General features: G+C 39.6%; 1 protein-coding gene across 1 annotated transcript in view; it reads right to left on the bottom strand.

Moving 5' to 3' along the window:
- The window catches only part of LOC139735464 (Fanconi anemia group A protein homolog), a 46,093-nt gene extending 30,952 nt beyond the window's left edge, over positions 1-15,141 (bottom strand). The window contains exons 1-13 of the mRNA XM_071646220.1: positions 15,129-15,141; positions 14,008-14,138; positions 13,227-13,341; positions 11,422-11,588; positions 10,509-10,604; positions 9,651-9,852; positions 7,932-8,023; positions 7,251-7,284; positions 5,639-5,797; positions 4,767-4,909; positions 2,875-2,950; positions 1,650-1,783; positions 1,029-1,133 (exon numbers count right to left, since the gene is read on the bottom strand). Coding sequence (XP_071502321.1) covers positions 1,029-1,133; positions 1,650-1,783; positions 2,875-2,950; positions 4,767-4,909; positions 5,639-5,797; positions 7,251-7,284; positions 7,932-8,023; positions 9,651-9,852; positions 10,509-10,604; positions 11,422-11,588; positions 13,227-13,341; positions 14,008-14,138; positions 15,129-15,141 — 1,467 coding nt within the window. The remainder of the gene's footprint in view (positions 1-1,028; positions 1,134-1,649; positions 1,784-2,874; positions 2,951-4,766; positions 4,910-5,638; positions 5,798-7,250; positions 7,285-7,931; positions 8,024-9,650; positions 9,853-10,508; positions 10,605-11,421; positions 11,589-13,226; positions 13,342-14,007; positions 14,139-15,128) is intronic.
- Positions 15,142-15,558: the final 417 nt, after the last annotated feature.

Here is a 15,558-nt window from a genome sequence, read left to right as displayed (position 1 = left end):
ACAGATTAGCCAACTCCCCTAATCCCTATTGTGTCACCATGTCATCCATAATCCCTGTTGGACCAAGGCACAGTGCTACACCTGAGTGGGCTTGCTAATCCACCAGGTGAAGTTTGGAGGGATTATTGCATGCTGATGAAAAAGCCTGACATGTTTGGCTAAAACTGCCTAGGCACATATAGAGGGTTAACTCTTTATGTGCCATGGTGCAAACCCCCTGTGTGCCACATTATTCTGAAACAGCAGCATAGTCATGCTTTGAGAAAACATTTTGTTTTTCAAATGTATGTAACCTTTATAGATTTTTGTTACTACGGATACATAATGAATAGAGTTGTAAGACTGCCAAGCTTTGCTTAGATGGTAATTGTGTGACAAATCTATGATGATTTTTCTTTCAAATGCCCAGTAGCTACACTATTGTAAAGCCAAGACATTTGTACACAAACAGTGACAGAAACATTTACTAGCAAATCCACTAGCGAATACTGCTTCATCGTCACTCACCACACAAAATGCAAGCTTTATGTGACAGGACTGGAATCGCGAGAAGCGCTTTCAGTTTACTGTGGCATATGGTATGTTATTGATTGGTTTGGGCAGGTTTGTGTGTTTGAGCAAAATATGCGAACTTGGCATGCCGTCGACTGAGTTGGGCATGCAACATGGCACATAAAGTGATAAGTGTATGTCTTGTGCTAATTCCTGAACAAACCAATGTTACACTGAACTGAACTGAACTGAACTGAACTGAACTGAACTGAACTGAACTGAACTGAACTGAACTGAGCTGAACTGAACCAAACCAAACCGAACTGAACCCAACCCAACCCAAACCAACCAAACCAAACTGAAATGAACTGAACTGAACTGAACAAGCTGGCAAACTAGAATGAACTATATGTTGCTTGAAGGTTTGTACGGTGAAGTAAATGAGGGGAAAAGGTTTATGGTAGCACTATCGAATGAACTAGCTGCATCCTCATGGAGAGAAAAAGAGTGTCAAGAGAACAAAACACCAAACCTACCCGTAGAGAAGATGCCATCTCATGAGGCACGAGGTTGGTGAGGAATTCTAGGAGGAAGGAGAATGCTTTCTTGTTTGTTGATGATGGTCCAGAGGCAAACGTCTCCTGAGATAAGAAAGACAGAGGAAAACAATCAGTTAAAAGTCGACAGGAACACTTCAAAACAAGCCAACAGAATTTCGGGTCGATATCCTGCAACATCTCATGGGAATTCTACCCAGTCAAGTAAAAGACAGACATTGTGATGAAATATACTCTGTTATCACGATTTGCTAGTGCCCTTTGCTGGAAAGTAACTTTTTCTTTGAGGAGGAGAAGAAAGTGGAGGAGGAGTGGGAGGAGGAGGAGGAGAAGAAAAGAAGAAGAACATCAAAATTTGGCAGTGATAGTTACTGCATTCTTCCATGGGGACCATCAGAGGGATATTGCTGAGAAACTGATGTCTTACCACAACTCATCTCGGATAATCATATACAAAAATATCTGTAATCTTACTATTCCATCACTATTTATTGACTAGCTGCAACCACAATCATTTGACCCTACTGCCAGGGATATTACTGCAAGGAATACAGAAACTGAAAACAGAACACAGAAACTTGACTGAAATAACCACACTACCTTAAACCACGAGGCATACGGTGGAAAGACATGAGGCCCTTCATTGGCTGCTTGTCTGACCAATAGGAAAGCAGAGATGAGGGGTCCCTCTTCATAGCTCCCCAGGGCTTGCTCAACAAATTCCTGAATGCATGCTGCATGAGCAGAAGACATGGTAGCAGAAAGAATGATGTGAGATATGCCAGGCTGTTAACATTAAAAAGCATGTCTAACAAGCAGGAAAAGAGACTTTAACGCATTGAAGACTAGTCTCGAGTATACTCCGGCAGATGTCTATGGGAAATGCATTTTATACCAAAATCAGCCTGTTAATCAGAAGGAACAGACTGAGATGCTTACAAGAAATATTAAACATTATAGGAAAATCAGGAGACAGAGTATGTGTTTAAAATGAATGTGATAATCAGAAAGATTATCCGGTATGAGACAAAATGCAGAATAATAACCATTGGTCATTTTGCAGACAATAGAATGCAAATAAGGTATATCACACAGGGCATTAGAAATATCCACAAAATGATAACTTTGGAACTGTCAGAAATGCACAAGGCGAAGCCAAGTGGGTCTTTAGCCAAAAGAAAAGACTGGTCACATGATAGCTCTTAGCCAATCATTTGACTAGGATCCACATCACCATTTCATAATGATTTTTTATAAATGCCTTCTACTATGCCCTTCAAAGTGGCAGCAAGTAACTTTGCCTTATACCAACAAATGTTCATTTTAAATCATTTTGTCCATCTGCTTCCCCTCACAAACAACGTGAGCTTCTCTTCTCTTATACTGTCTCTATAACATGACACATAAGAGGACATGATTTTACAAATTTATACATCCCCTATACCAAATCAAAACTGAACTTTACACAATAAAGCCACAAAAAATCTACTCATGACAAGGAAAAGTCCTTATCTACAACTTGCCGACATTTTATCAAGTTGCTTCTTGATACATCATTCTCTCTGACAAATAGCAACACAGTGCACTCCCGTTATAACGAACATGGTTATAATGAAATTCCGGTTACAACAAAGTAAATATTCAGGCCACAACATTTTCCCCTCTATGCATTTTCATTGTTTATTTATTCGGTTATATCAAAATTTCGATATAACAAAAAAAACAAACAAACAAACTGCCGGTCCCGAGGACTTCGTTATAATGAGAGTCAACTGTACATAATCTCGGAAAGGTACTCTGTGGGATATGGAAACAAGAAACTCACATCTGATCAGTTCTTGAGCTTGAGGAAAGTAGATCAAAACTGTTGAAGTGTAGATCAAAGTTGACTTCCAGTTGACCTGTGTGACATAAAGACAACAGAGAGTAACTATGGCAACAGCTGCCACTGACCAGAGAGTAAACTCTGCTGTAGGTTTGGAAAGTTTATCAACACCAGGAGACTATTAGAAACTGGAGAAGCACTCTGCGCGGGCAGACCCCTGCCAAGCGGCTAGTTTCCACCAATAATCTTGTTCTTCCATAGAGATCGGTGATTTCCACCCATACGCATGCATGCTAAAAATCGCCCGAATTCCCAATATACATTCGTAGAAGCATTTTGTTACATCATAAACCCTCAGCTGCACGGCACGCCTCGCCCTAGCAGCGCAGAAACTAGAGCACACACGTAAGTGCACGTATGAAAACCTCAAAATACCCAGCTTGAACTCCGAAGTTCATTGACCCTACCTGCCAAAATACCAAAAATCCTTCATAAAAGCCATAAAAATTTCCAAATCACTCCCAAAATCTAATCATCGGTTCATTGTGTCATTCTCAAACTTTCCTGCAAGTTCATCCAAATCCCTTCGCAACTATTTTAGTTATTTTGCACACGGACAAACAAACAAATGGTAATAAATGAAAACATTACCTCCTCCCTTGGCGGAGGTATAATTAATTGACATTTCATATCCTGATTCATCAAATTACTGGTATCTTATATCGTTGAACCCAATTTCTACAGCGGTTCTTGAGCTCCAGTAGACACACCGCATTCCAAACTCAAGTGAAGACGATGAATATCATCCATCAAGTGAGAGGCGGTTCCCTCTGAAACTTTTTGTCTTGAGGATGTCAGGGCTGCCATCTCTCTTACCAAATTTTAACTGTCTCACTCTGATGAAAGAATTCTCACGCAGAACCCTCAAAACAGGAGTTGAACAAGAAAATGCCCGCCAAATCCCTGACAATCTGAACTTTCAGAATGCCCAAGCCCAAACTTTCAAGACTTTCCCACAGGCACACTCTCTCTATGCATGCATTGAAATTTTTACTGAAGTATTCACCAGAGTGTACCATTTAAAATGTTAAGTTGGCAAAGCTCCCTCCAGTTGAAAGGGGGGGGGGGGGGGGTGTGGGTTAGGGTTAGGGCTCCCCTTCCACACCATTCCCAACTGCCCCCCCCCCCCCCCCCCCACCACAACCACCGTCACTTTGATCAATGAGGTTTGGTCACTCACATCCTCACAGTGTCTCACTCCAAACTCTCGCTCATGGTTAGAAACCCTGGGATGTAAAACTCAAAGCATGACACTGGACCCCCAGATCACCCCTACCACATTGCAGATGATCGATTTATATGACAGAGCTACCAAGTCTCACGCATTCTGTGTGAGACTCAAGCATTTAGGGGCCATCTCACGATCTCACGCATGACACCCATTTTTCTAACGCATCGGGCGAAGTCTGCAACTTGGGCCTATAATAATGAGCATAGCTCAAAAGATTTAAGTGATAGTTGCAATTGAAGGTATATTTCCCTTTTGTCTTTCAAAATAAGTAAAAAATAGTCACTAAAGTATGCACCTGATCGCACCATTAAGAGCTAAAAATTGAAAAAGCTCCCTACCGTGGGAGGCCACGGGGGTGGGGGGGGGGGAACCCCTCCCACACCCTCGCTCGCGCGCACATTTGCATGCCGAGATGCCGAGTCATGATTAATTTTTTTTTGAACTTGGCATCCCTGATATGATATTATACCATTGCTCCCAATATGAATGAGCTGTTATGCAACAGTCCAAGAGTATGTCTAACTTCATTCAATATTCAATGATTCTACATGATATAAGAGAATGATACAAGCACAACTGACATGGTTTTGTCTGCCTGTACCTGTTCTTGTTCCAGCGCTCTCCTTAATAGTCCCACTGCATCACTTTCATGTAAAGCTAACAGCAGCTGTCGGAAGAGGCTAACCACGTATGGTGATGCTTTGGCAAAGGTCCACTCATGCTGCTGACCGAACGTATCAGTGACTGCTGCAAAGTCGTAAAAATATCCGTCAAGGCTAATATAAATCTCATCCTTTCTATCCATTTTCACTATTACTTTTATAAAAAGTTTAAAGTAATAAAAACATTGACATGTGATGGTAGGTACAAATGTTTAATTTCTCTGTTGTTACTGGCAGTGCTTAGACCTTGTTGACTGGCTGGCACGAAGGATATCTGAACATTCAGTATCATACAAGCAAAGCATTTTGAGAAATCTGTATTTTTTTAAGCAACTGAAATCATTTATTCTAATTATGTGCGTTTCCCCTTGTATCTCTCAAATTAATTTCACAAAAATCATTAACAGGAAAAAACATTGTAACTCTTACCATTAAAAATGTATTTTCCAGCTCATTATTGCACAATGCTGTAAGACATATTCTGGTTGTGACTTATTCATATTCACAGAGAAAAACACTTTTATTGTATTTCTTCCTTTTTGTTTGTTTTGCTTTGTTTTCCTTCAAAGATGGTGAATTTAAGGAGTAACGGGCCACATGATTTTAAAAGCTGGCTACTATACTCTGTGAGCAATTTCCCTATATTTAGCATTATTTAATATATTGCACAGTGGAACAAACTGTGGTGTGGCAAATTAACAAAAGGGTGAATGGTAATTACCGTCACGTAGTCAAAGTAAGAATTGTGATAATATGAAGATGATACCCAAAAATGCAACTTTGCTGAGGTTCTGACTTCAGCTACTTTTACCTGAGCTGCCTGTTTTGTGGCTGAGGAGCTGAGTGATGTGACGAGAGGCAAAAAGGCGACAGCTCTCCATCGGGAGCAGGGTCTGGAGTCTCGACATCGGAAGAACACCCTCGTGGCTCGGGGGCTCACCACCCTGCTTACATGCAGCCTGGAACACTCCTGTGTGATCAAAAGTGTTTGATGCAAAGAAAGGGAAACTTACCAGAAATGCATGCAACACAAATGAAAAGTGAACAAAGAAAATCTATTGGATTCAAACCTGATACATCTGGACTGCTAGACCAGGGCTCTTACTGACAGAGCAATGGAAAGCCCTTACTAGTACAACATGTACTGTGTTCCATCTCAGAAACTGCTAAATTCCCAATGCATGTATGGTCAGAAGCTTCCATAAACCTGAAATTATTCCAAAGGATAGAAATCAACTTGAGTACAAATGTCAAGGATCACCAAAGTGATGCAACTTTTTGAATACATAATAAATGTAAACAAAGGGAAACTGACCAGAAATGTTTATCATAAATGAAAAATGACACAAAAGCTGTAGATACCTTCTCCAACTGAGCATTTACTTTCCTTCACAGAATTCAGTTACTCATTTGTCGTGAGACGATATGAAATGTGTCAAGACAATGCATACTTGTTATAATCACTTCACAATATGTCACTACTGTATCCTCTACATACTGCCAGTCTAAACACATGATACAGTATCCTATTACAATCTACATTCACTGTCAAAACATTCAACCTCTTGACAACGGACTGATTTTGCTACAACATGCATATCCCATAGACCCCTGCCCGAGTATACTCGGGACTCTTCCTCAACGGGTTAAACATTAGGGGGAAAAAGCCTGATTGACCTTATTTCCAATTTGTTTCAAAATATCAAGAATGCTTACTCCAGAATAATTTAAGTAGGATCAATGTACAAAATAATGCAAAAGATAATAATCAAGTGCCCTGTGAACACACTAAATTCACAGCAGTAGGTTGGATTTAGTTCATAGATTATGCAAATTTTGATTGCATTTCTTTTCATGAAATTTTTCGCATAAGTTAACAGATATCCATTAATGAATGTGCATATGCAAGATATGTCTATTTCATTCTTGTTTTAGTCTGTGGACAAAATTTACAACAAGCATTTGAAATTAGAATAGTCTTGCAAATTCAGGCAATTTTGGTGCTTGAAATGCTCTAACAACTTTGGTAACTTGACATAAGTCCACCTACAGTACTCTCACTCTGGCACATTCATGTTAAATACACAATGAATACATCAACATTTCTTCAAATACTCATACCAAAGGAAGAGAGCAGCATCAAACTATTTGAAACTTCCTTGGAGGAAAGGCAATTACTAATGATATTTGCATTGCAATTCACCAAAACATATCTCAACTTTGATAGGTTAAATATTCTATCTTTGCCATCAAAACATCATGAGGAGCTTGGGAGGTCATCCTTGGTCATTATAACAAGCTTTTTGAAAGCAAAAGGAATCGTAAGAAATTTCAAAACAGCTGGCCGACACGATACTGATACAGCTGAATCAATACGTCTTTCCTGTATTTTGTTGTGACAGATGAAATGCATGCATGCTCACTTGTGAAGACTTGCTCAAGAATCCTTTCAGCACACTGCAAATTCCAGACGAAAATGAAAGGAAGAGAAAAGAAGAGAATGAGAAAGAAGGGGTGGAGGGAGAAAGACAGACAAAAAAAAAATTTCAAACTAATCTGTGACAATACCCACTTTAATCCTTTAATTATCACATCATTGAAAGTTACATGCTTCTTTTCTAGCAAATTCAAATCTATTTACAGAATATCAAAAATGCTAACCTGGTTCTACAGTTTGTCTAATAACATATCTCTGCATACCATAAGCAAATAACATGCATGCTGTCCCATTTGCCCATGTTTTAGCTTATCTTAACAATTAACACTCAATTCTGGTTTTTATGATATTTTGCATACAATCTTACACCTGTAATACTTTACCCATGAACAAATGTTGTACAAATAATGTAAATCAATAATTACTATTATTTTGCTGAATATTTCAGTGAAATAGTGTGTATATCAATACTCTCCACTTCCACATTTTGATGAAATTAAGCCCTGACACTAATAGCCTGTAACAATTATGCAGTTTTGTTCAAAAGTGAATGGGTGAAAATTGAACATCTTTGCTGTCACTGTGCCAAATTTCCAAAATATATAATCAAACACGGAAACATTTACTCTTAAGAGCACTGACTCAGAAGTGATAACATTCAACTCACCTCACAAATCCCTCTAACTTCAGGCACATCGCTTGAAGAAGAAGGTGCAATCTTTTCATGATGGACAAGTTGAATGAAACAAACGAGGGTGTCTGAGGAGAAAGACATATGTAGGAAAGCAAAAGAGTTCACAACGGTAAACTTGGGACCGAAACACACCCTAGGCTGTGTACAGGAGAGGCCTATATATGAGTCGTGAGCTAGTGCTATCAAGATCATATAGACAAATAAAGTGAAGATAATGGTGCTGATGCCTTTGCTTACAACAACAATGACTAGAAATGCCTGTTGTCATGCAATGGAAACTGTATCCCCAGGTTGCTGCAAAATCTCTGCCATAAAACATAGCCTGTTTTGACTACAATGAAATTCTATCTGGAAATATGAACAAAATCCTTCACGAAATAAGGCTAGGACAGACCATATAGCAGGCCATCAAACAAAAAAAAAGAAGAAGCTTTTTGTGTATGAAAAGGGGGCATCATCACCAAAAACAATAAGGGGTAAAGTTTCACTACGATGCAACTCTACACATGCTTTGAATAAAAATGTAAAAGTTCATATACAGTGTGTTTGGAACATTTCTTCGGACATCTTGGCTTTTGAGCAACTTCTTCATGTAGCTGACTGATATTCACCTATGAAGGTAAATAAAAAAGATTATTACCTATATCACATAGTTTTACTGGGCAATTGTAGTTGGTGTTTTAAGTGGTCAGGAAACCAACAGTTTCCAGCGGGCAATATTAGTGGGTATTTTTCTTCTTCTGGGTTTCACCATTAACTTTAAATGCAAACACTCCAGTCAATCACCAAGAGAAAATATGCACAAACCGCTAGCATCCACGCACTTGAGCTCTCGGTGATGAAAATTTACTGTTGATGAGAGTTTCTCAGGGAGAGGTTTTGCAATGAAGGGCAAAGAACACGTAAAATTAGGGGACAATCGCTGCACCGTGTGTAGGCGTGCGTCTGACTGTGCGCGCTGGCTATTATGTGCACAGCATACCCGAGTTTCACGACAGAGGGCAAATTCCCATACGTTAGCACATAAAAATAGAGGACGATCGCTCCCTGCGACTGTGTGAGCTGGCTGTTACGCGCACCGCGTACCTCATAGGGATTGTGTGCATGCATGTAGGTGTATATAGTTGAGCACAGTGGTGTAGGGTTCGACCTGGCGTCGAGTGGAAATTTGCTACTGTAAATCAGGAAGTTTACATTGTAATGATTTAAGTTACTGCTCAAGATGCCTAAAATGGGTGATAACAATGATATGGACTGTCTACTTTCGGGGGATACGACATTAATTGCCCTCACTAGAATTGTATTGTGCTCGTCTTCGACTCGGGCGATACAATTCTAGTTCGCGCAATAAATGTTGTATCCCCTTCAAGGCCATAGCAGTCCATATTATATAAATAGTTCATAGAACCATTTTATAAAACAAATAGTGCACAGGTTTAAGTTTGTGGTGTTAGTGGAGATGCAGCACACTCTCAGGTACTCACAATGTTGTGCGACATGCAATAGGCGCATACACCATTGTAAATACCCTCCAGTGCTCTGCATCTCCACTAACGTCCTCTCACCTGTGCATATTTGTATACTATCGCTATACCACCTTTCTTTATAAGTCTACTATAATATCACAAAAATTAAAAGGAAATGAGTATGGTTGATACAATATTCGTATCTTATTGGTATCAGAGCTCTTACCAATTGTCATTTGCTGCAGGAAGTCACATTTCTCAGCATTCGCACCCCTCTCCCAGCTTCCCTCCCATATACTTGCAATGTCCCCAGCCAGACCATCCAGAACAGTTTGATGATTGATGTGTGAGGTCAAATAGAGGTCAAAGGTCATCAGGGATTCCCTGTGCAGGTGCCACAACAACTCAAGGGGAAGTCCCTGCTTGCTCTGCAATATCAGTAAGGCATAGGGAACGAAAGGAAAATGACACAGGCTGAAGCATTACCACAGCACGACAAATAAATTGTGAAATTTTCACCGTACTTCAAGTCAGATTGGATTATCATTAGTGTTTTAAGTTCTCTTATTTATTCCTGGCAAATATCTTTTCGTTATATCATACTTCTTACATGTTTCCTGCAAAGTAAATTGATCTCAGTAACTTCACCTGTGGTATCCACTCAAGTTTTGTCTGCACTTGTGTGAGATGGGACTTATAAAGAATGTGTCAGACTGCATTTCTATTCATTTATTCCATGGGCACTCCAAGGTGCTTTGGGTAAACTGTTATCAAAAGGAAATGTGGGACTGTCCATATCTGCAGCTAGTCTGTGTACTAATCAAATTATTGGATTGAAATCTACATGAGGAAATTATGAAATATCACAGAAACCAAGAAAATCAATGAGCACTCCAATGAATAACCATGAAAGAACTTAAGCAAGAACTTAAGCAAGAAATGAAGCAAGAATGTTTTGACTTTATCAACACCTGTTGGTTTAAGTCCCTGTCAAAATCTTTAGTTAACTGTCATAAAACATTCACATTCTGAAATAAGCAACTGACAAAGAACACAAAGGACAAGCAGTTGAAGCTAGGCTTACTGTAAGTGAATTGAGTTCTTCTGCCAAGCGCCCTCTGTGGAAGATCTTCTGTTCAGTCAGTGATTTGATCAGATCGAAAATTTGATCCACCTTGGTCTGTGATTTCAACAATGCAAAATACCATCAATTAGATCTGGTCACTCATGGAAGGAAATATTTTTCCTGTAATATTTGTTGGTGGGTGAAGTGAGGAAAAGAATGCCACACAACCCTAAATACTTTCCCTGTTATATTCTTTGATGGTTGAAGTGTGGAAAAGAATGCCATACAACCCTGGCACCTCTTGAACTGGCCATTATCTTTATATTCAAGCGGTTAAATTTTTCACTCTCCTGCCCCATTAAATCCAAGAGCACAAAACATATATCCATTTTGTCTCTTGAAAAGAAATTCGTGTTAATTCAAATACATTGCATTCTTGTGAAACAAATGCATTAAATTGTTGTGGAGGCTGTGAGACACTGCTTTTTTAAATCTTAGCACATGATTCAGTATTTCTAAACATGTTTCAACCTAGTATGAAAACGACTATCTCATAGATTGCTTACATCCTAATTTGCATTTTCCTTTAAACTTGGTAAGATTTGGGGGACTTCAAGGACTGGATTCACCATGAATAAACTTGAGACTACAATCACCAATGTCTTTACTCACGGTGCTAAGTTAACTCTGTCACTTCTGGTTCTTGAGAAGAAGAGTTTTAACCATTTTTAATTTCGGGGCTTCTGACCAGATTTCATGAAAACAATGTCACTTAACTTAACTTAACTGCAGAAGTGATCAGAAGACTGTGTAGTGCCATTTGATGTGATGAATTTCTCTAGTTTCTTGATGCTAAAATTAGATTTTTACATAATTTTCTCTAATACATCTCCATCACCAACACGTTTTGCATCAATGCTGGTAGACTAACCTTTGCCTCTGGTGTAAGGAGTCCATGAATCATATGACTGTCTCCTAGCGACTGGTTGCTACTGGCAACAGTACTGAGGAACTCTGCACACTTCTTGGCAGACAACAGCGAGACAGGCATGCCACTCAGTTCTGCTTGTTGCCGCAAACATGACACTATAGCTCCGGCTGACATTTTTAATAGAAAAGTGGAAAAATAGAGAAAAAAACTAGATATATCGCTAGGGCGACTGATATGCCTCCGCCATAATGCATGGTTCTCCTAATAGGTCTATAGTACAATGTCTTGACAATGTGTGATGACAGTTTCAAACAATTGGCAAAATATTAAAATGACAGGTTTGACACAAATGTGCTGAATGTTCACTTTCCTAGAACTAGGTTCAATTGGATGAATGATTAAAATGTCAGAGTGCAGGTATTTGGGGAACTGATGATTTTTACTTGACTTTTGACCCTTTTATAAGTTTATGCATTGAGTAATTTTTCAAGGTATTGAGAAAAAGTATAATTTCAGTATCAAATGGGAAAATAGCATCATCTGAACCTGGCCTTTGACCTTTGACCTCACAGTTCCAAAGAGAATCAGTTAGGTTGAACATGCATAAATATGTAAGTTTCATGATGATACCTTGAGTTACTTTTGAGATATGGAGGAAAAAGTGCAATTCAGCACTTTCACTTGACCTTTGACCTTTTGGCAAGAAACTTCCCACAGAATATATATTGGGTAATACATGTATACATCAAGTTAAAAAAAAAAAAACCTTCATTCATTGCATAAATATAAGGAAAGTAGTGATATTTTGAGGAGTTGACCTTGACCTTTGACCCCCCTGACCTTTGACCCATGACCCCCAACTTCCCTAGATAATCACTGCCCATCGGTACAAGCATATATACTAAGTTCCATGAAGATACCTTGAACCATTTGCAAGATATGGAGAAAAACATGAAATTTCAATTTTTTTTTCACAAAATAACCTGACCTTTGACCTTTGACCCTGTGACCCTAAAATCCACACAAAGTATTATCCCCCAAGGATATACTCTCATACCAAGTTTGATGTAAAACCACCACACGGTTCTTGAGATATCGACAAAAACAAAACGGGACGGACAGACGTACGGACGTACGGACGGACGGACGGACGGACGGACGGACGGACGGACGGACGGACGGACAACCCGAAAACATAATGCCTCCGGCCACTTCGTTGCGGAGGCATAAAAACAGATACAAGCTGCTTAGTTTGTGCATTGTTTCTGTTTTCATTCTATATCCTTGCCTTCATTGTACTCATTCTTTGAGCAACAGTAGCAATCTCTAACAAAGGAAGGATGCTCTAAAATGTTGTATAAATGACGAGAATTGAACTTAAAAATACCCTTACTTTAAATACTCTTAATGGTCTGTAATACCTGTGCATTTTTACAAGCAAAAATGCCTGCAATGAGTTCATGATCAGGCCTTCAGCACAACATTCATAAACATTGCTTCTGCATGAATGGCATTCATCAGACCTTACTTCTTACCTTCAAAATTACTGTAGCTGTGGAAACACTGAAAAACATTGATATCAACAACGCTTGTCCTAAATTGGTCTATTTCAGGACAGATTGTAATTCTAACTATTTGTCAAATGAAGAAGAGACCATATGCACTCACAATCTTATAGGATACTCAATTTCAAAAGGCAATCTTAACTATTAATGCACAGGAATCAGGAATATGTATGAAGAGACACAAATGCATTTCAGTCAAGCCAGATGCATAATGGAGTGAGAAACTTCTAGGTATGTTACCTTGAAATTGATCACCATCTGGTGAAATGTTCCCACACATGCCATATTGGGAAGGTGAGCCTGTGGGAGACACATCAGATCTGCCTTCATCCTGCTGGCGGCTTTGCAAAGGTTTCTGTCACAAGTCACAAAGGATGATCTTGCAGTGATAATGGTTTCTGCTTCACTCTGGATATACATACCTGCTTGGTGTAAAGAAGATACTGTGGTTGCTAAATATTTGATGGGTATAACAATGTGCAAATTGGGAGTTGTATGACCTTCTCTCCGGTGATTGAATTTGCAATTAGGAATGCAAATATTGCTCTGCACAGCATAATCATGATATTTATTATGTACAATTGTACTTGTAGGCATGACATGCAGGTGTGTATAATAGGCCAGGCATCTGTAAGACTGTGTGCAGCTGCTGCCTGTCCATGCTGCATCATGTTCATACTAATTGGTAACGTATCGGGGGGGGGGGGGGGGGGGGGGGGGGGGGGGGGGATACTTTGGGACTTTGTTAAATTTGCAAAAATAAAACCCTCAACTAATATTCAGCACCCACAGTACCATCGTTTGATATGAATTTGTGACACAGCTTTGGAGGCTTTTTGCAGTGTTTGTTACATACACTACATCCAATATTCCTGATCATTTGGAACTTCCAAAGAATATTTGATAAACAGCTTCTTTCAAAAGTTATGTTCATCACCAAAGCTGTAATTAGCTTTAAAGGAATAGAGGTGTCATACCTAGGATATGGTTACCTTCACCCTTATCACTGTAATACCAGTACCTTGGTCTCCCTCTGCATCTCTTGGAGCAATTTGTCGACATCTTGGTGATGATCCAAGAGCCTGAGGGCAGCATTCTGCAAGACTTTCTTTGTCCTTGATCCGAGGCCTTTATTCAGGATCTTCCTCTGCTCTGTGGTATTTAATCATCAATGGAAAAAAAGCTTACTTTGTAAACCACGACACTTTCATATCTCTCCTCAACAAGTGTTGATCTTGATCTGTGGCCTACTCATTGTGGACACTCAAGATATCAACATGATATTGCCTCTACCTTATGTTGATCCTCTCCTAAAGGTTCACTAGGGAATATGACCAGAGGTTACAGCGCAAGCAGAAGTAGACAAAATTTGAAGGCTTTTTTATTACGGCAGATTTGAAAGATGTACCAGTGCCTTTAACAGCCGAGTGTGGCCAATGTTCCAAAGGTGGACTGTTTCTGGGGGAAAAAGGACTGACTGGAGGGTACTGATGAACACCAAAAGACACAGAATTACTCATCATCGGTGCTTCTGCTTCTCTGTGGTTTATAATACGGGACAAATGCCATGGGTAGGACATCTACTTCTCTACTGAACACTACTGTACTTGTTATATATCAATTTTACAATGTCATTTAAATTTGTTGTCTAAGTCTGTGAACTAGCTGTAAATGAGGAGAGTGAGTGTTGAAGGAGATTGCCAAGGAGATCAGTTACCCCCTTGCAATCATTTTCCAGAGATCTCTGAATGAAGGAGTCTTACCAGTGGAATGGAAAATGAGCAATGTGACACCGATCCATAAGAAAGGTACCGGTAACAGTTAACATGCTAGTAACTAAAGGCCTGTAAGTTTAACCCGTTCCATACTGAATTCTGAAGTCCCCATAGACTTATACACGGGCCACCAGGTTCCCGTATGGAACAGGTTAACTTATAGGCAGTGTCACAGAAGTCTATCACAAGGAGTAGTGCTACGGAGTGCTACCTCTCGGGATGAATCCTGGCAACTCACCTTCAACACAGCTAAATGCAAAGTCATGCACATAGGAAGAGGTAATGCTATGACAGCTTACAACATGAACAACTAGGTTTTGCAGGAAACTGCTACGGAGGACCTTGGTGTCATTGACAATGAACTAACCTTTCAAGAACATGTTGCTAAAGCTGCGAACAGAGTCAATTAGATGCTAAGGCATATCAAGAGAACATTCACAAGATTCTCCAATTTTTTTCAAAGCTCTTGTCTGCCCTCTTTTCAAGTATGGTAATGTGATTTGGCATCCCAGGGTTAAAGCTGATGCTGAAAAGATTGAAAAGGTTCAAAAAAGAGCTCGCGACAAAACTGATCCCGGATCTCATGCACTCACCTTATCAAGCGTGACTTATAAGCCTTGGCAGGTAGGCCTACTCCCATGTAGAGGTGACATGGTTGAAGTATACAAGATAATGAATGAACCTGTGAACATTGACCCCAAGATTTACTTCATCTCAGCCGTACATGAAAGTCCTACAGGACATAACCTGAAGTTATTCAGACAAAGATCCAACACAGCTCTGAGAAGAAACACTTT

Source organism: Diadema antillarum, unplaced genomic scaffold (assembly GCF_040938485.1).
Source record: "Diadema antillarum isolate AM-2024a unplaced genomic scaffold, OU_Dant_1.0 seq00000581_RagTag, whole genome shotgun sequence".
In the NCBI taxonomy this organism is placed as follows: Eukaryota; Metazoa; Echinodermata; class Echinoidea; order Diadematoida; family Diadematidae; genus Diadema; species Diadema antillarum.
This window is presented reverse-complemented; position numbering and strand designations above follow the sequence as displayed.